Below are 25303 nucleotides of genomic sequence, written 5' to 3' on the forward strand. Positions count from 1 at the left end.
GTTCCTCAGGTGTTTCCAGGTGTGTTGTTGTAGGGGGAGTGAGGTATCATCATGATGTCATTGTTCCCCTTTTATATCTTCTTACCACTTGCTGGAAAGCTCTTTTGCTGTGACCTGGATCAAACGGTTCCCATTGTGTAGTGCTATCTCTGAGAGGTTTCTATTGTACACAGTTTCTGGGGTAATCCTTGTGCTTGTGTGCATTTCCTCAATAAACCATGAATGTTGTTTGGCCTTTTTACTGTTGTACCTGAAAGGCTGCTTGTGGGTGTTTTCAACCTAACATGTTTTAGTAACACATATATAGCTAAACTTCATAACTTCACATATGATGATAGCACATACAATCCAACGAGATATTAATGTCTAGCAGATCAAGACTTTTAGAACAATACCTCACAAGGCATACTTTGTACAAAACATATGCTAATTACATGACAGTGGTGAATTCTGGGGTGCCAGGGTGTCACACTCACCAGATTAGTTTGATGTAGAAAAAGATTATAGAGTGGCTATTTCTCCCTTCAGGCTGTGATTGCTGAATACTTTCTTGGCCTGCACGGAGTACTCCTGACTGGCATACAACCACTGCAGGAAGCGTATCGTTCGGATAAGTTCATGGAGCATAGGTCCATCAATGGCTATTAGCCAAGACGGTCAAGGACACAACCACGTGCTCTGGGTGCTCTACACCTCCAACTTACAAGAAAATGGAACTGGACAACAGGGGATGGATCACGCAATAAATTCCCTCTTCTGTACACTCCTTATGAAAAACCTGGCACTGGCCGCCGTAGGAAGACAGAATACTGGGCGAGATGGACCATTGGCCTGACCCAGTCTACCCATTCTGACCTTCTTATTGTCAGATCAACAACAGTCTGGTCTAGTGGCTGACCGGGGGGCTGACTGTAACAGAGGGTGACGCTATGACCCGCTCGGTACGGTGCATGAGGCGGTGACGGGGTGTGATTCGGGGGGGACGGCGACACGTTTGGGGGACGGAGAGCTCAGGGGTTTGAGCATGGGCCCGCTAACCCCAGGGTTGCGAGTTCAATCCTTGAGGGGGCCATTTAGGGATCTGGGGCAAAAATTGGGGATTGGTCCTGCTTTGAGCAGGGGGTTGGAGGAGATGACCTCCTGAGGTCCCTTCCAGCCCTGACAGTCTATGATTCTGTGGGTGAGCTGCTCAGCCTGGCGAGGCCCGTCCTCCTCCCGCAGCCAGGAGGCTGCCCCAGGGACACCCGCTCGGGGGCGGGCTCCTCCCGGCCCGCCAGGAACCCGCCGAGGGCCCGCCGCCAAGGCACGCCCGGAGGCGGCCGGGAGCGGAGGCGAGCCGGGCCGCTCCCGCTCCGCGGCCAGCCTACAGCCGGGCCAGGTGCTCAGACACCGCGGGGGGCACGGCAGGAAACCCCGGGCTTCGGGGAGTCCAGGGGGCCCCACCGGGCAGGGGACCCAGAGCCCTCAGTCTCCCCCGCGGGGAGGGGAAGGGGCGGAGGCGGAGACACGGCAACGGAAAAGCCAAGGCCGCGGCGCGGGGGAGGGGAGGGCGGAAGACGGGCGGAGTCCCCGGACCCGGGGGAAGGGGCGGGGGTCAGAGGTCAGAGGTCGCTGGGCTGGAGCGGGCCTGGTCACGTGGCGGGCGGGGCTCTCGCGAGAGCGGGCGGCCGCGTCATCCCCCCTGCGCCCGCCGTGCGGCCTCGCTGTGTCACGTCGCGCCGCGGAGGGGAGGGGAGCTGCCGCCGGCCCGGGCCTGAGGAAGAACCGCGCGCGCGCCCCCGCCATGGAGTACCTGATCGGCATCCAGGGCCCCGACTACATCCTGGTGGCGTCCGACACGGTGGCGGCCTCCAGCATCGTCCAGATGAAGCACGGTGGGAGGCGTCGGTGGGGCCCGGGGGCGGGGGGGATACGAAAGTCGCGGGGCAGCTGCTCGGGGAGGGGGGTGATGGGGGGGCCAGCTGCTCGGGGGGAGGTGATGGGGGGGCCAGCTGCTCGGGGAGGGGGGTGGTGGGTGATGGGGGGGCCAGCTGCTCGGGGGGAGGTGATGGGGGGGGAGGTGATGGGGGGGGCCAGCTGCTCGGGGGGGGGAGGTGATGGGGGGGGCCAGCTGCTCGGGGGGGGGGAGGTGATGGGGGGGGCCAGCTGCTCGGGGGGGGGGAGGTGATGGGGGGGGCCAGCTGCTCGGGGGGGGGGAGGTGATGGGGGGGGCCAGCTGCTCGGGGGGGGGAGGTGATGGGGGGGGCCAGCTGCTCGGGGGGGGGGAGGTGATGGGGGGGCCAGCTGCTCGGGGGGGGGGAGGTGATGGGGGGGGCCAGCTGCTCGGGGGGGGTAAAGATCTCTTTACCCTCCCCCCTGCTGCAGAGCCCAGGGGACTGGTACACGTCCGGGAGATCCCTGCCCCCTTGATGGCGGTTTTCTTGGTGCACCTGCTGCTGTGTCACCATTTACTATTTATGCACCTTTGCACTGGGAAGCAGGTTACCTTGAAGACTCCGAAGGAACTTGCTTTTCTTATTTAAAAACAAACAAACAAAAACCCAAGATATTCACCAAGATCTGTGGTGGCGTGTTGTGACACCACCCCGGGGCCCTGCTGAGAATCCGGGTTCCATTAGGCTGCATGCAGTGCAGCCACCTAGGAAGGCCTGGCCCCTGCCCCAAAGAATGTGTTGTGTAGCTGCTAACTTCCCACTGGAAAGGTATTTTCACGATGTAGCAAACTTGGCAGAGGGGAAAAGTTTTCAAAAAGCAATTGATCTCCTAGTCTCTCTGCTGTGACTTTAGATATTTTTATTTATTCTGTATTGGTTCTACAGTGAATTCATGTATTTGTCGCCTCAATCTCTTGCGGTAGAGTTTAGAGGCCCAGGTTAGGGTTCCCTTGTGCTTGGCACTGCACACCTTTATAAAAGAAAACTCTATCCCAGCCCCATAGTGTATTTAAATATAAGATGAGAGGCAACGGGTGGAGAAAAAGAATCAGCAGGGAGGTCAAGGTATCGGTGAAATGATTATGGTTGGTATAATAAGCAGTAGTCACAGTATACCATTGTTGAGCAATGCGTAGGCATCACAGCAAAGGTGAGTTTTGAGGAGAGATTTCATGGCTGACAGTGTAGTGTTTTTTTCTGACTTTTATTGGCTCTTCTCCCTTACATGAGAAGCGGCATAGAAGTGAAAAGGTAGTTGAGGGTTATTCAGCAGAAATTAATCAAATGAACATCTGTAAAGTGTTCGGTGTTAGTTAGTTTTTGGAAGATGTAAGAGCCAAGTTGTCCACCCATTTCTAAGTTACTTCAAATAGAAAAATATCCATAACTGCTCATGTGAGAGAGCTGAGCAAGACCAAAAGAGGTAACTTTGTGTCTCAGATTGTGCACATGTAACAACTGAACATGAAAAGATATTATGGGGAGCTGTTGCTGATCTTTAGGATTTATAAAGCACCCATTATTTGTTTTTTTCACTTCTAGCAACAGTTTTTAAATAATGAAAAAATTTAGAATGCTGAGCCATCTGAACAATAACAGTTACCTGAACATGAACGGGGGGTGGGATAGCTCAGTGGTTTGAGCATTGGCCTGCTAAACCCAGGGTTGTGAGTTCAATCCTTGAGGGAGCCATTTAGGGATCTGGGGCAAAAATTGGGGATTGGTCCTGCTTTGAGCAGGGGGTTGGACTAGATGACCTCCTGAGGTCCCTTCCAATCCTGATATTCTATGAATCTATGTGTACCTTTTATCTGCTCGAGTGTTGGAGATGAGTACAGATACTACATGTTCCCAGGTTTTACATCCTTTCTGAGCCTTCATCCAAAGGCAATTGACTATGTCTTCACTAGAAAAATATATAAAATATTTCCCCCAGCAATTTTAACACAGTTTCATTTGAACTAGTGGGACCCAAGGCTTCCTTGGCTGGACCTGTTTTAGTTAACCCTATTTAAAAGTAAGCCTAATTGAAAGGGTAGAAAACATGGGTCCAGACACAAAAGTCTTATCAACATTAGGGTTCCGACCAACTTTCACTGGGGTTCGGTTGAACTGGTGTTAGAGCTGGTGGTGGAGACACTTTAAAATTTCCCCACTGCACATCAGGTTTCAGGGCCTGACCCTGCAAGCACTTACATGTAGTCAGTGGAACTGCTCGCACGCACAAAGCTACACATATGTTTGTGGGACTGAGTTTTATGTTAGCAAAGTAAAACAAGTGCAGTCAAATGTTCAAGTTCCACATATAATTTTTTCCTCTTAAAAAGTTGTACTAGATCTGTGTTGTCAGCCACAAGCATGGAGAAGTCATGAGTCAGGCCCCCAAAACCATGAGATTAAAAAAAAGTTTTTAATTTGACTTTGGGTTTCAGCCTTCATGTTCACATTTGAGCCTTTATGTTAATGCAGTTCCACTTCCAAGTGTTTTTCTTCAACATGGAGAGTTAAACTTCCTTTCTTTAAAAATGTATATTCTCACATAATCACATGAATGCAGCAGTTGGGGCTTCAAAAATAAAGCAAACTAAACACCATGCCTTCCCCGCAAATATTGGGAGTATTTCAATAAAATTGCAAACGTTGGCTATGCTGCTAGATGAATCTGACCACTATATCTTACTTCATGGCTACAGAAATGAACAGAGGTGGTGATCTTGTTTCATAAGCAGGACACCAAGTTAGGGAGAAATCTCTGTAATAAATTGCAGTTTGTACTCTAAATATTACCAAATACAGTCAACTTTTTTAAAAAGTTTGGTTTGTAAACTAATGGTGTTTAATTCCTGTTGGAATTTATTTAATCTATTTAGGCAAACATAGTGATGTGGGATTTATTAATCCTAGTTTGAAAAATAGTAAGCTGTAGGTAGTAGTCATATTGGTATTTGGTAGTCTTTTCCTTCAAATTGTAAACAGATTGCAGAGAATTATCAATCTGAATAGCAATCCCTAAACACTCAAAAGCAACTTTTAAAGTATTTAACAACTGCATAATACTCTCCAAATCCTATTAAAGGATTGTGACATTTCAGAAGCTTTCAAAAATGTCTTCCAGGGAAGATTATTCAGCAGTATTTAGTAAATTGAAAGTGAAAGTGAGATTCAGATATGGAGATTTAGACTGTTTTCTGTAGACCTAGCCTGAATGTGGAGAAGCAGTTTTCCCTAGGCACTAACAGCTGCTTGAATATTTATCTATCTTATCTAGTTAAAGCAGACTGGTGGTCAGATAAGATTACAGTATTAGGAGTAGTACAAAATTGTGTTCCTATAGTTTTGTTGTTATAGCTGAGATTTGAAAAATACCTCAGAAAATTACAGTTTTAAAGTTTTGATTTCAAGGAAAGAATTCTGTTTTAGAGTTTAATGATTTTGTTGCTTTTCAATGGGCTATTTTTGCAATTTGTAATCAATATTTATTATTTTTTCCTATTACCAGTGTTCTAATACAGTTCAGTCATGCTATTGACTACCCCGTATTTAAAATAAGTGGTTTTGTTTGTCAAGGGTTGTCTATCCAAATTACTCCCTTCTGAAACAGCTACTAGTGGATTTGGATATCCTAGGAAACGGAAGTCTCTTTGACGTACACTTTGATCCTACATTTTTCATAATTTCTCTTTGCTTAATGTATTCACATGTTTCAACTTACCCAGAATTACACTTGCCCTAAACTATCATGTATTTATATAAAGCAAAACCTAACAGCTTATCAAGCAAAATTCTTGAATATTTTATAGGTGAGTAAATAATAGAATGAAAGAGCTAATACTTAATTTTTTAAAATGTATTGTTCTGTATTTGTGCAGTTTTAACCAACGTTGGTACATGAGTAACAGCTTGCATTTCTGTAGCATCTTCCCTCCTGAAGAATATCAAAGCACTTCAAAATTTAGTTCCAGCTTCTGCTCTTGGATCTGCACATGTGGACCCTTTTGTTGAGCTCAGTTGTCTCCATGAATGCTCCCTGCAGGTGCAGAGGCTGTCAGCATGGATCCAGTTGCACAACTGGGATCATACACTGATTCACAGAGTAGATGTAGGGCGCTACATTAATCACTGAAATGCAGTCACCTCTCTGAAGTGTGACAGCTTTTAACGGCACATAGGAACACTATGCAACAGATTAATTTGGGAGACTGAGAGAAGCTGAATATTGTAATTTAGTTGGGATGCTTTGATTAGCATAATTGAGTGATTAAAATCCTTTAATTTGGTACTTATTAAATAAATTGTGAAACTGCTATGGTATTGGCAAAATAGCATGACTGTCGTGTTTGTAATTGTCTCATTGCCTAGACCATGATAAGATGTTTAAAATGAGTGAGAAGATCTTGCTGTTGTGTGTGGGGGAAGCTGGAGACACTGTGCAGTTTGCAGAGTACATCCAGAAAAATGTTCAGCTCTATAAAATGAGAAATGGTAAGTACAACACCAGAACAAGAGGTCATGTTTTATAATTATATGAATGAGAGCTAATATGGCTGCATGTTGTTAGAGGTACTGAGAGTTTAAAGGACAGCTAGAAATCTAGTTTTTGGGTTTTTTTTAAATAAAATATATTTGTGAGTATTACAGTGGCCCTTAGTGACCATGCCAGTTTTTGTGGATTTACAGTTTACTGCTAATCTTTTTTAAAAAGACCTTTCCTGTTGCTGAGTGAAGAACTGGCACAAACAGGAAAAATTAATAAACAGATTCTCTACAAGGGAAACAATAAAACTTATATAAAAAGTACTGTGAAATGTACTAATTTTTTTAGTTTTCGTAATGTTAGGAGTTATTTCTAACAAGTAGTTCAAAAACATTCAGACATAGGGGGTGATTCTTAATAAAGTTGTTGTTCCTTTAAAGATGACTATTAGATTATTTCAGGTTGGTGTCGTGGGGTTGGGGAGGGGAGAGACACTTCATTTTCTTAGTCTGTCTAGTTTGTGGATTTCTGCCTTTTAGGGGCTCAAGTAAATATGGTGATGAGGGCAGGATAGGTAGTTAGCGGCTTGAATACTTGGCATTGAATCCACCCAGATTTATATATTCATAAAAAGTTAATTCCTGCTCTGTGTGTGTGTGTGTGTATGTAATATGTATATGAACGTCTCCATTTTGATTTCAATAATTCATTTCTTAAATGAGTTTTAAAAAAAAGTTTTTTCCCTTCCCTATCAACAATATGTCCCAGTATAACTACACATCAGAATTGGTACGCTTGGGTCTGTACAAAACAGGGAAGATAGCCTAGCTGTTAGAAAGGGGAAGGCAGGAAATCAGGACTCTTGTATCTGTTGCTAGTTCTGATGTGGGTTGATTTTTGAGCAAGTCATCTGACCTCTCTTCCTCAGTGTCTCCATCTGCAAAAGGAGAAGAAAATACTTCACTTATGAGAGTACTTGCAATTAGTTTGCAGAGCACTTCTGAGATCATCTAGTGAAATATGCTATATACAATTCATTGTAAAATCTTTCCTCCTGCCTTTGCAAGCACTGATCATCTCCTGTGGTGTGTTCAGATCTCTAATCAGATTTGTACTGACCTAGTCGAAAAGAGCAGACAGTTTGGCCTTATGGTCTTTCAGCTTTCTGGATTTCTAGAGTGACTGCAAATGTTTGAACTCTTAATTAAATAATCTTTGGTTCACCTATACTCAGTATATAGATGAGGCGTTACTGAATTGTAAAAGTATTTGTGTATTTTGGTGAAATCCACTGTTTATATCTCTATGAAGCAATAGATTGAGCACCTTATGTCATCACTTTAAAAAAAAAAGAAAAAAGAAAAAAGCAAAGACTACTAGAAAAAACTTTTATCCTTTAGGGCAGGGTAAAGGTTCTAATGACAGTAGGATATCATGTAATAACTTGCTCTGCTCTCCTTAGCATTAGGCTTTTTGATCAAGTGTCTTGTATTATTTATAGAAGCCGTCAGTCGTTTGGTTCTTTATTCATTGTCACAGGTTGTAGAACATTTCACATGCTTTTTTACTAAGTCTCTTTCCTGTACACACACTAAAATGGAATTACACATCTAAAGGATTGGTTTTTACCCCCAAAAAAAGATTCAGCATTAGTTTCAGAATTCTCTCCTGTCCACAGTCTTGCCTGTGGGGCAACAGCCTTCTCTTTCTGCAGTCCAGGTATATCTTTGAAGGTATATCTCCACTGGAATAAAAGACCTGTGGCTGGCCTGGGTCAGCTGACTTGGGCTTGCAGGGCTTGGACTGCAGGGCTAAAAATTGAGAGATCCCAGAACTCAGGCTTCAGCTCAAGCCCGAACATCTACACAGCAATTTTATAGCCCCACAGTCCGAGTCAGCTGACCTGGGTCAGCTGCGAGTGTTTAATTGCTATGTAGGCATACCCTGTGATTTAGAGAAATGTAGGAACTTTCCATTGGTCTTCAAATCCTGGGTGAAAAACATCTTCTCTGTCCCTCTTTGTGTCTCTCCTATTTAACTCCACGCCATTTTTTGGGTTACAGTTTGTATGAAAAAATTTTCAGAATACAGATGTGTAATATTCTGCAATTTTCTAGGGCTTTGTATTTTGAATCCCTGTATAGATATGAGTAATTTGAATGCTTAGCACCCTGTTGATATAGGTCAGTATAATTATTCCCAGTTAACAAAGGGAAAATGGAGACAGAGGTAAAGGGAACATAATAAATGAGTTGTCAGAGTCAGAATAGGAACTTGGAATTGCCCTCGATCATGTTGCCTTTCTGTTTTATTATGAAACAAATAGTGAAAGCAAAGCAGTAAGAAGAATGCATTTTGCACTCCAGTTTCCTCATCAATGCATTTGTTTCTTATATCAGGGTATGAATTGTCTCCTACTGCAGCAGCAAACTTTACACGCAGAAACTTGGCAGACTACCTGCGCAGTCGGGTAAGTAATAACTGAGGCATACCAGCAATGGCTGAAGTTACTAAGGGCTTCTCGCAAAAATCAAACACTGTTTGCCCTTTTCCCTCCCTACATCCCTTCCTGCTGCAACAGCGTTTTTCTTCTCAGCAATGTTTTTGTTTCATTCTTTTCCCTCAGGCTCACAATTTAAACATGTGCTTACACATGACTGAATGCTCCAGGGCAGCAAACACAAAATAAAAATGAAAATAACATGTGACTGGCCAAGTTTCTCTCTCTCCTTCTGAAATAAGCAAATGATTTGAGTATGGTCTGAGTTAGTGAAGCCATAGGCTCCCCACAGTGAGTCGCGTGGAACTGAGACCCTTGAGAGCGATCAGGTTTTGTTGCTACAAAAGGGGTGGAGAAGACATTTCCCTTTTGTGTCAGTTTTATATAGTTCATTTTCACTTCATAATTCCATGCTCTCTTCTTACGCTTGCTGCAGATAATTTTAGCAATTTCTCATTTAGCATAACTAGATTTTTACTTCAGTTGTTTGATGTAACTTGTGTACAGTAAAATGTGATTTTTTTTTCCCTAAACCCACATTTCTGAAATGCCTTATTTGAAAAATATAAACCTCACAAAGTACCTTAAAAACTGCTGCCATTATGAGATACATGTGTTAAGATCCACCCTTGTGGTTCCTGTGTCTTAATTATACTACGTGCTATATTACGCCCTAAATAATTTCAGTGGTATGAATAAAGTATTACTGTACCACAGTAGTGCCTCCTGTTGTCCCACTTTGTCTGCTTGTGTTCGTTGTTTCATGTTCTCTTTTTAACAAACCCCTATTGGTTCGGGGACCCTGGAGACATTTGGCAAATTAAGGTTCTCCTGTATTACTAGTTAAATAGCTACAATAACATTGTGTTCAGCTTTAAGGAGATGACATTGACAACTATTCTATTTTCTGTAAAATGTTACCTGTGAAAGGAATTTTTACCAATTTTTATAATAGGCTTGCTTGTGTTTTCATGTTAAGGACACGAAAAACTTGAAGTATCATTTAATATCTTTCCCCAAATGGCTACCCTGTTAGCACTGCTACTGTTCATTTAAATGATCTATATCTGTGTATTTCCAAATGAAAAATGGATAGAAGCAATATAAGAGGGGGGAAGTTTTCAACCTGTGAAAAACTTCAGATTTTGTTTTGATCACGATCTGATTAATTGTCTTCAGAGTGTGGCATAGCAGTTGGGATATGGCCCAGAATCCAGGGTCTTGGTGAAGACCAAATGTCCGCTAACTACCCACTATGAATTACTAGGGAATAACTTTCACTTGCAGATGGATGAACTCTAATCAAGAGGTCTCTTCTTTCTTCACCTATGGCTTTTCCTCCTCAAAATGGTCTGTTTTATGGAAATTGTAAGCTATGGTTTGCTTTTTTTTTTCTTCTCGTTAAATTGCCTATCACCTCACTTATCAGAAACTAATACAACTACAGTGTTAAGATTCCAGCTTTGGGCCCAGTAAACATTTTGCCATAAATACCAGACAGCTAAGTGAATTAAGCCCCTTTAAAATAGAGATAAGGCCAACACTTCTCATGCAAATGCATTGAATCCATTTAATCTTCTCCCAAAATGATTTAATAGAGCGAAACTATTTGATGTACTTAGCAAAACAAGCCCCTTTTGTAAACAGACATGAAGCTTTCAGTAAATATCAAAACCAAGTGGAAGCTGTTTTTTTCGAATTAGCAGAGTGTAATGACGGACTAACTTAAGGTAATATTTCAAAGCATTGCTAATAAATGCTGTCTCCTCATTCATCATTCAGATGCCTCCTATAAGTGCCCTTTGATGCTTGGCAATTATAGTTAGGAAGTCGGGACTTCAGGGTTCTACACTTGCTGTTGGCTTGCCATGCGACATGTTCAAGGTCAAATATCCACTTCTGTGCCTCACCCATTTTACAACTGGGGGAAAGTATTGGATATAAATACGTAATCCTTGGGTACCTCACAGGGAGAGGAGGCTTAATTCACTGCTTGTAAAGTGCTATAAAGTTCTTTGCTGGAAGTTGTTACAGAAAGGCAAAGTGGTATCTAAATATACAAGTTTTGGGATTTCAAGAGTCCTCTGCCTGGCACATGTATATTCTCCACACAAAAGAAGAGCAGGGAAAATAAGAGGACTTGATGATGCTGTGAATTAAGTTGAGCAAATATGTTAGTATGGGGAGGAACAGGGATGAGATTTGTTTATTGCTAGGACATTTTATAGAAATTTCCCAGGGAACCTTTTTCAGGCTTGCCGTCAGTCTTCTTATTTGTAGTAGAGTAGTACCCGTGGGCCCCAACCCAGATCAGAGCCCTATTGTTGGGCCTCATATGTACATAGAGCCTGCCCTGAAGAGCTTTCAGTCTAAATGAACAGGACAAAAAAGGGGTGGAAGAAGGGGAGACCTGAGGCTCTGACTAGCCCAAGTTCATACAGAGCTGGGAATAAAATACAGGAGTCCTGACTCCTAGTCCTCTGTTTAAACCACACCTCATTCTATTTAGAAATCAGTGTAATATACCTCTTGCAAATTAAATGGATACAAATTGGACTGTAGATGTTAGTCCTATAAAAATTATATTTATTTTAACTTTCATTCAAGTGTTCACATTTTGAAAGGCTTGTATGTTTGCATGGAGCTGTTCTGAGTTTCCATGAGTGCCATGAGAAACAGTATTGTAATTCTCCTCCCTCTGTTGTGCATACACAGACTTGTCTATCAGTTGCATAAGAGGCTGATTATTTGTCTCAATGTCACAGGACCCTCAGAGCAGATGGCATAGGTGAAATTGTCTTTGAATGTCCTGCCTACTTAAGCACAGACAGCCATTTGTTACATATGATAAAAATATCACTAACGAGGGTAATAATTTAACATGCTTTTTGGCAAATGCGGTTAGCAGGATGTGACATGATGCGGCACTGTCTTCTTCCTCTATGTGCCATGTCCCTTGAGGCCTGATCCTCTCTGCACCCCCCCTCCTCCCTGTGCCCAGGCTTGCCTTCCAGCTCACCTGCTCCAGATGGGCGACACAGTGGGGAGGACACTGGCAAAGGCAGATGTGTTTATTTACCGGAGACAAAATGTTGTGCTGTTGCAGATGGCAATGCCCCTGAGCAAATGGCGCACTTTGACACCGCTGTCACACTACAGGGATCTCTGTGCTGTAGGGAGAACACTATCATCTTTTGAAACTTTGCACTTAGTGCTCGTATGAAAGTGCGGAGCTTTCAACACGAAGTTACGAACATTGGCATCAGAAAGTTGTATTCTTTGCTCAATCACTTGTCAGATATTTGTTATTTCTGTGCCTGTTGTGACCCAGTTAGAATCAATAAAAATATAGCCAATAGTGCTTTGTACAAAGAAATCATTCACATAAGACTCTGGAAGTCTATTAATCTAATACTGTTGGTTATAGCCATAAAACAGAATATATGTGCCAAGCTAAATTATACTTTATGGGGAAGGGAAGAGGAGGGGACTAGGTTGTTTACCTACATGTTTAAATATATATTTTCATCTTGATGCACAGCAAGGTGTGGAAAGTTCCCTGCAAGCTGAGTTGAGCCTAGACCCTTGGCTAATAGCAGCTAATACTTGGCCAGGCCAATATGAAGAGGTTTTTTAAGATATTCCATTCTTGGCTATGTAAAACAATTTGCCTTGCCCAAATCCAGTTTATTTCTTAATATTTTGGAAAGTCACTTATGACTGAACCTGAGTTGCGTGTGTCTTCTGCTCTGTGCTGACACAAGGGAGCATTTTAAACGTGGGATCATGTATTGGCAGGGATTGTCTAGGTCTGGCAATGGGAAATGTTACCTTAGTGGGTTGAATACCTGATACTGGAGTTTTATAAAAGATGATGACCCTACCAAACTGTGATTATTTCCCTAATTTTGGGGGCAGGAGAGCAGGCAAGTTAGAAAACATCCCCTAATTTGTATTTTGATATTGCCTTTCTCCAGCTTTTGGGTGTAGTTCATCCATGATCCCTTCTGTTTTTTCCTTTACTTGTACCCTCAAAAGTCCTACCTTTTATGTTGGGCTGGCCTTTATGAAGAGCCAGGCTATAGAATCACTGTTCTGTCTCAGTAATGCTTTTGGAGGTTATACTCTGAGCTATACTGGTTTAAATTAACTAGAATTTTTTTTTAACTTGCTGTTTTGCCCATCACAGTGCTGATACAGTTATGAGTTTTCAGGTGTAAATCCCCTCTCTCAGGAGGACTGTATGTGAGAAGGTGTTGCTTTCTCACTCCTAGAGTGTGTGTGCTACCCAGTTAGGTGCCTGCTGAGATCAGAAATCCCTGTTTCTGTGCTAAATAGTCCCATTGGAAGTGTAGTGATTATTATATCAAAGATTTTGGCTTTGTAAAAAGCCTCTGTAGGTCTACTCCAACCCTAATTTTTCTGAATCTCTACTCGTTAAGGAGTTGCACACTAATCCCACACAACTGTCTTAAATCTGTAACTTTTAACTCTAAAACCAATAGATAAACTGATTAGAAAAATTGTCTTCAGAATAAAAATTGTCTTCAGCTATTGAGAATGTGGTATTGGAAACTGTTTGTCTTAATACTTACGATTTGAAATTGGTGACTTAAATCCAGAACATTTCTCAACACTACCCTCTTCTTTCCAAATAGGTTGTGAAATGGCTCCATGCCAAAAGGTGCTTGGGCTCCATTCACATGTATCTGGGATACCTCCAATTATTGGGTTTATTCTAGCTAATTATGTTACAAGGTACAAGTCTGAACAGGAAGCAAGTTGAGTATGAGCAGGACTCTTGGTCATTAACATGCAGGAGTCTTTAAATCATTTTAGTGGGTTACAAAATGTAGAAGAGCTTGCTATAATCTGAGCTTGAGCATTGCACTCACTCGGTGCTGCTTTGTTATTGACGTCTTGGTCTAACTTCATGCCAATGCTTTGCGTCCACTCAGGGGTTTCCGATCACTTTAGGAAGGTGAATAAATAATATCTCCATTTTACAAATGAGCAAACTGAGGTGAAGCAACTTGCCCAAGGTCGGTCAGAAATGCAACCCAGGGGTCCAACTCCGAATTTCCTGTTTATAATTAGTAATCGACATTCCTTCACGTGAAAAGTAAAGGAGTTGGGGGGGTAAAACTCACAGTGAGGGACAGAATAATACCATGGGACTAGCTATGTGGCTGGGCTGTACTCTCCTACTCCTTACTTTGAGGGACCCGTAAGTGTTCTTTTGCAAGCAGGGGTAAGACCAGAAAATTTCCAGAAGGTCATTCACCTGCGGAATGCCTCAGTCCCAAGGTGCCCTGGCCATAGGAACTCTTCCTGTGTGCGCCATTCAGTTGTTGTTCCCAACTCGCTCCCCCATGGCAATTGGCATTGGGCAGCTTTTGTGCTCTGACCTCTTCGGTGGGGGTTGCAGATCAGAGAAGCTGCATGAAGGAATCTTTGTTTTTGTGTCCTTTAGTGTATGGAGGGGGTGGAGCTTGCTGGTTGGGTAGTTGTCCTCCTTATTGGCCCCTCCCCTTTTTTTGCTGACTGTGTGTTTACAAAAGTGCCAGATGCGGAGGAGAGAGGGGACATCTTATATAATCTTTTCCCTTCATAGCTTTTTCCTGGTTTTATGGCTGTCCACATTATGCAGTGAAGGCAACACAGGGACATTGGTGTTTTGCACTGGGTCTACTTCAGTGAAATGTCACCAACTGAAATAGATTATTTTGAGTCTCTGTGTGTTATATTGAAACAATATTCTGCAGGGTATTAGAGTGTTACAGCCCAACCCAAACTGAGGCATGTTCTACGCTATTAACCACCATCTGTGTCCCTCACCACTTCAGCTAGTTTGAATTCATTTGTCTATCTCTATGGATGAACTAGCATTAATGTAATGCTTTGCAATCATAGTTATTCATATTTCTAGCACTTGCTGAGTGTTTAGCATTCATAACTTGCTACATTTACCTTGCAGCATGTAATTCTGCTTCAACATGTGGAGTCTGCCCCAAAATATTGAATTTTGCCTGAATTCCCCTTAAAAACACTACCGATTAATAAACACAGGGGTTACATTTTGCCATTGGACAGTCAGTGATTTTATCTGTGAGCTTTATTTGTTGGGTAGAGACAGCGTTTTGGATTAGCAAGTGAAATGAATGGAGAAAACAAATACTGTGTTAACTAGCTGGTATAATAAGGCATCTGTGCCATGTTGCATTTTAAGTCATTAAATTTTGAAACCTCTCTAATTACAACATGGCTGCACCTTTAACAAGAAAGCACGCAAATTTGGAGCTGCTGCCGGAGTATAACATCATGTGTAGCAACAAGAAAATGGCCCACCTCTTTGCTGATGGACAATAGCTAATATTAATTTGTCAAGTTTGTAGTGTTTCACTGCAGTCCTGAAGATGCACAGCAATAGCTGTAACTGGTAGCTTTCCAACTCTTTAAACTTTACACTCTGACACTTAATTCATTGGCAGTTGGACTTGGGGCTTGTCTGCATGTGCATTTGTGCTCTTTTAGTTTCAGGTGTGATTTTCTTTTTTTTTTTTTAAACCAGTTTCAATTGGGTTAATGCTGTGTAGATGCTCTTATTTTGTTTTTAAACCAGGCTTCTTTTGATTTAGCTTAATTCTGTTAGAAACAGCTGAATTAAAGTAAGCCATTTTTAAACCAAAATAAGAACCTCCACCTGGGTTTACACTAGTTTAACTAAACAGTGTAAAACTGTGTCTAGACAAGACCTTAGTTTTCTGTATGGATTGTGAAAATGAAGCCAAATATAGTGTATCTACCCTGCAAAAATAGAAAGTGTGTTCTTAAGTCAGGTTAGTATAGCAGTGAAGACATGGCAAGTCAGGTTACTAACTCAAGTTGAATTGTATAGCTTTTCCCCCCACCACTCACCACCCCACCCCCCGCATGTAGACATACCCTTAGCTTACGGGAGGGGGTCCATGATTTATTTCTGGTGGAACCCTGCCTAAGCTCAGAGTAGAAGTCACACTTTCCTTTGGGATCATAGAACCTGATTCTTATTTACGGGAAGGGCTCTTCACGCTACTCTGGCAGTGTTCACTCACTTGAAGGCCCCTTTACACTCCCAGGGAGGAGTCAAAGGGCTTTATTGTAAATGTCTCCCAGGTCAAACTGTTGACACTGTACTGGTTAAGGAAGTGTTTTTAATTCTGACTGATCACTTCTGATGTGCTGTGCTCCTCATACTGGGTATACACCCTCGCAGATGAGGACACACTTTGCCATAATCAGTGTATTTGTGTGAGCGTGTGTCTCTCTGAAAAGACCTTTTGTCAGTGCCTATTTGGCTGCTGCAGCACAAATCTACATGCATACTTCTCTGGTACCATTTTTTATTGGTGCAGAAACTATTGCTGTTTCCTTTCTCGACCTACTGCCTTCCCCAATCTCCCAGGTGACTTACCTGCTGGGAATGCCAGTGCCAAGGTTGTATATTTACTAAGTTGCAGCACATTGTTAAATAAAAAAAACCCAAATTCTAAAGTGCAGCTTCTTATTGTGTTGTTTTGTTTAATTATAGGTGACAGGGTCTGGACTGAGTCCAAAGGAAGACTGTCAATTCCTCCCTTGCTGTCCACGCTTGGCAGGATGCTTCCTAACGCCCACCTCTCTCCCCCTTGCTGTGACTTTGGCTTCCGCCAGATGTCACACCGCTGCTTGTCACCGCCCAGCCTCCCATCGCTGATCTTGTTGTTTCAGTGTATTTCTCACAACTGTTCTCTTCAGCTGTAAATTCTGAAGAATTTCACGCTCTTCTTAATCACTGCAGTTATTTTAAATCCAATGGCATAGAGTGCAAAGCTAGATGGGGATGGAAAATACTTCCTTTAACTGAAGGGAAAGCTTGCATTTCTTGAGAGACGAAAAAATGGATTGTTTTGACTCCGTCCCAAAGTGTTAGCCCATCATCTCTCATGTTAAACCTTTGTAATCACAGTAACATTCTAAAAAGTTCAAAGCTCTTGCTCATGTTAATTAGCAACAAAATTCCATGCCTAGTTTGAAATTGATAAACATCCTGCTACTAAACTAAAGTTCAGTGTAGAGAGTATTTAACAAATGTCTGACTTGGTGCTTTTCTGCTCAAAACCTCAGAGTTGGAAGACTAGGCATAGAAGAATTGAGGGTGCAAGAGGACCCCAGTACTAGACTAGCAAGGTTGTTGTCGGTCCATGTTAAGGTGCAGTGATCTATAGTAGGGGAAACTTCCACCATGCCTACCCATGCTATGAAAGATTAGAACCAGGCATTTTAAAAAGCGTAACATTAATGCTCATATGAAGGTTTTCTTGGGGTTTTGTAATGCTGCCAGTCACCATAGTATCTGTGGTCTTAATTTTTACAGAGAAAGTGCAAAGTTCCTAGTGGACTTCTAGAGTCTCTGGATCCTCCTCCCTTTTGGGGGTAAAAGCTATTTGAGGTGGTTCATTTGCAAAATTTGATTTTATTTGTTTGGCTGGCATGTCTGGTAAATGGGAGTGTCAGGTCGTTGGATACTGGAAGGCTCATATTTCACATGATATTTGCAGCAAAACTAAAAAAAGCAGAGTAGGACAAATTTTGATTTTAATATTGTGGGGTTGATGGGTCAGGAGCACATAATTCAACAAGTGTAGAGTTTAGTATTTCCTTGTGGTCCAGTGTCTTTTAGAAGTTGGTTCCTTAAGCCTTCACAACAGGAAAAATTGCAGCACCTGGCATTAAAGGCACAACACTTGGGTTAGTGTTTTACCTTTTGCTCCAAATACCATTGCAGTTTAAATGTTTTAAGGTTAATCAAGTTAAACCATTTTAACTTTCACCTATGAAAATACATATTTTTTTAAAACCGGTAAAATGTCATGGCAAAACCCAAAACAATTCCCCATTAAAATGCCACATTCCAAAATGTAGTCTTGTGGGACCTTGGATTCAAGTCCTGAACTGCTAGATTTGAAACAAATCTTGGCATACTTTAAAATTCTAGCAGTAGGTGAGTGTTGTGGGCGCTGCAGCAGGAAGCGAAGATGACTTTAGATATCAAGAAAAGACGTACCTTGAAAAGAAACCTCTTCCGTGGAAGACATGAATTTTACTCCCCAAAATGATGTATGAAAATGCCCTTTTAATATTGCATTTCTTTGTAAGCATAGGCTCTGAAACAGATCAGGAACTATGTGCATCCCAAAGGGTGTTAATCAGTTAGAAAAGATGTAGAAATAGTAAATAAAATGTGAAAATAATTATCTAATGTTTGAGCCTCACCTTGCTCTAGTAGTAAAATAGCATAAGATTTATTTACATTTGAAATTTTTTAAAAAGCACAAACAAAAGATTTTTTTAAAAGCTCATGGAGCTTCTGCAGAAGAATTTCGGAAACTGCAAGTTGTTACCCAGCTGTATTGATTTAATTAGTCTGTGACACCACTTATTTATGCTTAAGCTTCTCACACATGCAAAAGTTGGTAATTTGAAGTAGCACAATAATTTGTGAGTTGTCTTCTGTGCGCGTCATGGCTTTTAAATGACAACTTTGGTGTGCATGTGAGATGTTTAAGCATAAATAAATGATAATACACAGGCTAATTAAACTAATACATTTGTGTAGCAACTTGATTCTGGAATGACTGAAACAATCTTTCATGGAATATCTTTCAATAACGCTTTTTAAAAGTTTGGTGGACCCTTAAAATGTATATAATAAAAACAGTGTAGTGAAATAGAATATCCAAAACCATTGCGTGAATTAATTTGCTAACCCGTTTTATAAGGATATGTTGATTCATGAAGTGGGAAAGATCAGCAGCCTGTTCAGTTCCTTTTGTGAGGAGGGCATTCAAACTATAGCACTGTCATTTCATTTTAAAAACTCTTTCAACTCAAGGTTCTTTGTAACACTTGTATCCAGTGATGTCCTTTACTGTCATGGTTTTTTGGTCTCAACTTAATGTTATCCCAACCATGTAATACCAATCTATTATTTTAAGATTTTTAATAACTTCTCATTGAAGGAATCAGTGTGACAGAATAACTGCAGATAGCACTCTGGGAAGGAAGGAATCAGTTTTGCTCCTAAGGATTTAACCACTTTCTTACATTCTCAAGTATATAAGAAACAAGCTCCTACCAACAGCACATATCCCAGACTTTCAAAATGAGTTTGCTCTCTGCTCTGGCACTAGTAGTAGGTGTCATTCTTCCTGACTTATGCATCAGATGAAGTGAGCTGTAGCTCACGAAAGCTTATGCTCAAATAAATTGGTTAGTCTCTAAGGTGCCACAAGTTCCTCCTTTTCTTTTTGCGAATACAGACTAACACGGCTGCTACTCTGAAATCTTCCCTACTCTGGCTGGCTGGTTTGTTGATCTACGTTTTCTGAAAATCTAATGAACATGCTGTTTTCAATGACCGTTTCTTATTAATGCTAAGTACTAAAATCAGTATGGAACTACTAAAAGTGTAAAAGTGTTGAGCAGGCATATGGTGATTCCATGTACTTCTTGTATGAGCCTATGCTTCACAAATTGGTAATCGTGTGTGTGTGGGGGTGGGTATGGAATCACATATAATGTGTTCACATGTGTTTGGAATATCTATAGCTATGTGCTTACACAACCACTTTCCCACTGTGGAAAATGCAATAAGAATACATGGGTTTTTAAAGCAAATGATAACCCATATAAAACATGATGCAAACTCCTGGGGCTTTGCAGAATTACTAGATCTGTATTTATAACCCAGTAAAAGGCATGGTTGTATTAGTGGAAATGGGTGGTCTCTCTTGGCTAAAGAATAAACATGAAAACATCTTTATTTAATGGGTTGTGTTTAAAGTCTTAAACAAGAATAGGGAGGAAAGAATTAAACTGGAGCAGACTAACACTTAATTCTCTGCATCTGTCAAACCATTTCTGAAACCTAAAAGACACACGTGAAAATATTTAATTCTTAAATGTTTGTGATGCGGGGGGGACTTGGATTATCTTGATCTTATGATAACAAGAAAGTGGGCCAGAGTCTTCAGTCTTAGATGGAAGCAAATTTATTCACATAAGCTTAGTGATTTTTTAGGTTAAATCTGGTAGGTGGAATAAAAGTCTAATTGGCAATTAATGTTACAATGCAACATTATATATAAAACTGTTCACACTGTGTTCTGTTTTCATACTGGCTTAAAATGCTGCGTGGTTAACTCAGTGTAACTAAATAAACAGCATATTAAATTAACAGAAACTTTGTACCTGCCAAAAAAGTCCACATTTTGCTTGCATGCTGACAGTCAAAAATCTAAGCATTTTTCTGAGATGGACAGTGGTGGGAAAGTATTTTTAATTATGATTTGTCCCCATAAGATTGAAACACTAACTGTGAAAGGGTCCTAAGGAGCAGATTGAAGGGAAAGTAAAAGTCTTACACGTTTTAAAGGAATGCAGTGGGCAAAGAAGTTTGCTTCCCAACAACAAAAAACTTCAGCCACTCCGGGGTTTTGAATTCAAATGTGTTCCTCAGAAGCAATTTGCACAGTTACTAGAGACATTTTGTGTCCAAAGGAGCATGTTGAAACGGGCTGGATTACCAGTCTCTACATGTTATGGGGGACAGTAGAGGGGAGGGTGGTTAGTATTGCTGCATTAATCAAAATTCTGTGTTTCTGCTTGCAGACCCCTTACCATGTCAATCTTCTTTTGGCCGGCTACGATGAACACGAAGGCCCTGCCCTTTATTATATGGATTACCTTGCAGCCCTGGCTAAAGCTCCCTTTGCAGCACATGGATATGGTGCATTCCTAACCCTGAGCATTCTTGACCGCTATTACAAGCCAAGTAAGTATGAAGCCTGTGGCAAAGAAACCATTCTCTTTCTACTGACTAGTAAATCAAAGGCTTAATAAAGTGGGATCTCACGTTTGTGAATCCTGTTGAGTCACTCTAGCCAGTTCTGTTGCTGTAGTAGGCACAGAGATTAGATATTCATTGAGGAGTAAAGATCTAAAAATCTATAGACTAGCTTTTCAGCAGAAATGGAGGCTGCAGTGAAACTAGACTTTTTTCCAAGTGCTTGCTGTTCCTGTTGTAAAGTTAAGAAGTTTTGTTGTTTTTTTTTAAACTGACCTGTTAGTTCCTGGCCATCTTCATCTAATAAATAATGTTTTGATGGCTTTACTGTAGTATTTTGGGTACTACTGACTTTTTGCCCCAGGTGTTGCACTGATAATTTACTACTTAGCATTTCTATCATCCTGTACCAAGAGACTAACAAATGGTAGTTAAATCATGCTGTTCGAAACTAAACCGTGAGGCAGGAAGATGTCTTCAACTAGCATCTGCCTCTACAAGCTATAGTTCAAATACCTCTGCTGCTGCTGTATGTTACCTAGTTTGCTGGCTATGATGTGCATACAATTATCTCCTGACGTGTCCCTCTTCAGAGTGCAGTCTAGTTTCCCATTTCTCCATAACTGCATCCGCTCAGTTCATAGCATATTAAAAAACCAGAAAAATAAAACTGCACTCTTTTCTAATATGTTTATCTCATCCTTTTGCAGATCTGGTGTATGGGGATGCTTTGTTTTGGCTGCTTTGCAACCTTTTCCTTGTGTTTAATGTTTACATCAGAATAATTCTTTGCACATCTGTAGCTCTCAATGTTTTTAAAGCATTCAAACTTAGCCTCTCTGATTGCCAAAAGACAGGGCAGCATTATCCCCATTTTACAGATGAGGAAACTTGAAACACAACTGAAATGACTTGTCCGCATTGGAAATCTGCAGAGCTGGGAATAGAGTTAAGCTTTTTCTGACTCCCTTGTACTTTAGCCACAAAAGCACCTTTCCCATTGGCAGCAATATTTTGCGTGCAAGGTTTAATTTACTGACTCATAGCAGAGACCTTCCTTTAGCAGTATTTCTATCTGCCTCCTGCAACCAGTGCAGCAGGAATCTGGCAGTTCTCTTCTAATTGGAGCTTATTCCACCTGAGCAGCAGGTGTGAGTTGGGAACAAAAGCCCTTGAACCAAGTAGGCTGCATGCTAAGCATGCATCTCTGTAATTTTTTCATTACTTGCGTCTTCTGGAAGCGATGCTGCCTTTCTTCTCTTTCCCCACCCCTTCCAAAAGGAAAAAAATTAAGTACAATATGTTGTCACAGTTGGCCATCCCCACTGAATGCTGATTTTTTTTTTTTTTTTTAATCCTAATGTGTGAGACTAGCAGGGGCATCACACACGTGCCTTTCCCATTATTAAAGCTCATACCCAGCAGGGAATGTAGCACTAAAACCAATCCCCGCCCACGTTCACTGACTTGCAGCCGGCTTTGGACAGATGGAGCTGATTTAAAGCTGTAATAAACTCAAGGAAAGAGAGACGGCTGGACTTCTCCGAAGCCCAGTCCCTGGCCATGGGAGGCAAAATTCCGTCATGCTTCCTATTGGTATAACAAATCGATTCTCAATGGCTTGTTGCAGCGCGAGTGCTTCAGTGCAGGGCATCCTCAGTACATATGGAATGTGTTTTCTGTGAACTGGGAAGGAGGGTTTTTTTTGGTGCTCAGCTGAAAAGTTGTTTAAATTTAATAAAAAGATTGACTTGAGAGAGATGGCCTCTAACTAAAGCAATCTGTGGGTGTTTTCTCCTTCAGGTATCACACGCGAGGAGGCAATGGAGCTCCTAAAGAAATGTCTAGAGGAGGTGAGTCACCAAAGACTTGGGCCTGTGTGATCTTGAGAAAGGAATGTTTGTTTGCCTTCATTTACTGATATTTTTCCTGTTCCTCTGTCACATTTTTTCCCTGCCTTTGCCAGAAGGGGTAATAAATATACATTGGCCAGATGTGGAACCAGCTACTGAGGAAAAGGATTTGTGCGTACTTACGTTGTCTTAGTATGGTTCATGTCCTCCAGAATGTAAACTTTAAGATTAATTGCTTTTCTTTACTTCTGGTCCTTCCATACTTAACATAATATTGATGTAGACAGCCCTTGACTTTGTCTTTTTATGTTATTTCTGCCTAAAATGTTTTTATCCTTCTGATACTTATCCTCCTGTGCTTGTGGTAAGTTTATTTTTCTACTAGACATTTTTAAACTGCTTTCTCCCCTTAGTTCATAAGTTGAATAACCAAGTCTAACTCCAATAATGACTTGACCTCAGGCACTGAAGCAGTTGATCAGCAGCTTTAGCAAAAATATCCTTTTCACATCATAAATCTTTATCAGAGCAGTATTCGGTGTCATTGTCTCTTGGAGGTTAAAGAGGTGAACTGGTGTTACTGGGGAGAAGTCTTCTGCAAAGGGCCTTACAAGCATTTTGGTGATGTGTAAGGTTTTTAGTAGATTAGCTTTCCTGTCAATCATGGTGTCTGATAGTTAGCAAAGTACTTTACAAATTACTTTGGTGGGTGCTGCCCAACCCTATCCTGAAAGAAGTTGTGTTGTATAGTTCTCTGACCATTACCTGTCTTACAGCTAGTGAGTTGAAAGGATAGTCTCGCATGGTAACTCAGTAGCTAGATAAGTACATGGCAGCTTTGCTGTTGTCATATGCTATTGAGCTCATGGTTTCTGGGACACAGCAAGAACTACCAAGTTCCACTAATTTGCTTAACTTTGGATGCCACTGTAAATGTACTTTAGAAATGTGCATAAATCTAGGGATCCTGCCTTGAATATGCCTCAAGAACTGCGGGACCAGTTCTTCTAGAAGTTGGCCTACTAGGTAACTATGTATAAACCAAGAACACACTTGGAGCATGTGAAGAATCATCTTAAAAGAAGACTAGTATATTACCATACAGTGCTACATGGAGGACCTGCTGACATTTTGCCCTCCATGTCTTGCCTCAGCAGTCTAGTTCATATCTATGCTTACCGTGTCTAAGATAGATAATTATCACTACTGCTAAAAAAAATTAAAACCAAGAATGTCACAAATGCTCACTATATTGGTGCACCCTCAGTAATCAATGCACCCTAACCCAAAAATTCAGAATGTACAAATAAGCTACAAAAGAAAATAATGTGACAGCAGAGCCTCTTTACTCAATGCAGTTCATCCTAATACAAGGAACAAACAATACCACATTGTATTTTATATAATCAAGGCATCCTGCTCTCAAGCAAGGTAAGAAGTGGCGTTATCCTCCATATATCAAACTGACCATTTATTATGAGCTCATAAGTGTCTTACCCTAAAGGTGACTTCAGCATTTGCCTAAGAAAGGGTTTGACCTTAACTCATATGTGTTGGTTATTGGGTGGAGAAGTTTAAAAATGTAAATACATCACAAGCAGAGGAGCTCAGGCCCCTCTAAAATGTTTGCCTGTTTGTATCTAAGTGTAATGGTAGAAAATGATTGTAATCTTCTCCACTTTCACTTGAATGAAAAATCTTGTTAGAGAACTGAGATAATTCATGCTGAAATAACAGGCATGTGGGAGAGGGAGCTCATGCTGCCAACGTCTCATGCACGATTGACTGAAGTTTATATCCCAAGCAGTGTGTACTGTGGGGACCTGTTAAATACTTAGCCCTGGCACATAGTCAAGTGAATTTTTTCAACAGAGTTGTTCTCTTGTTAGGCACTAGTTTAAGACAGATTCTTTAAGATGTACATCAAGATAAATTTGGGCATGACAAGTTTATTCTCTTATCAAGTCTAACATACTACATTACTGGGTGTGCAAGCTCCTTATTCAGATCCCAAGTCCTGCTTCAGATTTGTTCAAAAGGAATTTTAGGTAAACTAAAACTCACATAAGAGCAGAATTAAAATATATTTATTTGCTTATGCAAGTTCGTAGGCTTAAAACGTTGCTGCTAGTGGCTTTTTTCTACTTGTAAAATCCATGTAATTCTTTAAGGTGACTATGCCAACCCTCCGATTTCTATTTAATTTCCAAACTGACTTCCACAGAGATCACAGTCAATTCTAGCTCTCCAGGATTTCTGAATATAAAAGGCACTTCTCAGTTTTGGTGTCCAGAGATGTTGCAGAAACAAAGTGGAAGCAGGAGAAATTGGAGGAGAGAAACTAATGCTTTTAGGACATGCAACGATGTCTCTCTCAAAGAAATGTTTTTTATTTAAGCATTGAACAAATCTTTCCCCTCTCTCTGTCTGTTAAACAGCTTCAGAAACGCTTCATCCTGAACCTGCCTTCTTTCAGCGTCCGGTTCATTGACAAAGACGGCATCCACGAAGTGGACAACATACCCTTTCCGAAAGTGTCATCCTAACCCGTGGGATCTTTCCTGGGATTTTTCTTTCAGTTCACTTTTGGGGTTTTTTTCTACTTGTTTGATGTACTACACAATTAATGTACTGCACTTGGGGACTTCAAATAAAGATTGACATTGGCTATATCAA

At 41.2% G+C, this 25303-nt stretch overlaps 1 protein-coding gene across 1 annotated transcript; it reads left to right on the top strand.

Annotated features, from left to right (window-relative positions):
• Positions 1 to 1654: 1654 nt before the first annotated feature.
• On the top strand, positions 1655 to 25303 carry PSMB2 (proteasome 20S subunit beta 2). The gene is made up of 6 exons (XM_084609718.1): positions 1655 to 1874; positions 6294 to 6416; positions 8808 to 8878; positions 20600 to 20762; positions 22578 to 22627; positions 25066 to 25303. Exons 1-6 carry the CDS (start codon positions 1784 to 1786, stop codon positions 25171 to 25173), a joined length of 606 nt encoding a protein of 201 aa, XP_084465844.1. The 5' UTR covers positions 1655 to 1783; the 3' UTR covers positions 25174 to 25303.

Source organism: Lepidochelys olivacea (genome assembly GCF_965140295.1).
Source record: "Lepidochelys olivacea isolate rLepOli2 genome assembly, chromosome: 19".
In the NCBI taxonomy this organism is placed as follows: Eukaryota; Metazoa; Chordata; order Testudines; family Cheloniidae; genus Lepidochelys; species Lepidochelys olivacea.

Bases quoted from the DNA above. Each gene is read 5' to 3' on its own strand.
- PSMB2 (XM_084609718.1), top strand. From the start codon at position 1,784: ATGGAGTACCTGATCGGCATCCAGGGCCCCGACTACATCCTGGTGGCG. The intron at 1,875-6,293 runs GTGGGAGGCGTC...CTCATTGCCTAG, and splicing joins CATCGTCCAGATGAAGCACG to ACCATGATAAGATGTTTAAA. The intron at 6,417-8,807 runs GTAAGTACAACA...TTCTTATATCAG, and splicing joins GCTCTATAAAATGAGAAATG to GGTATGAATTGTCTCCTACT.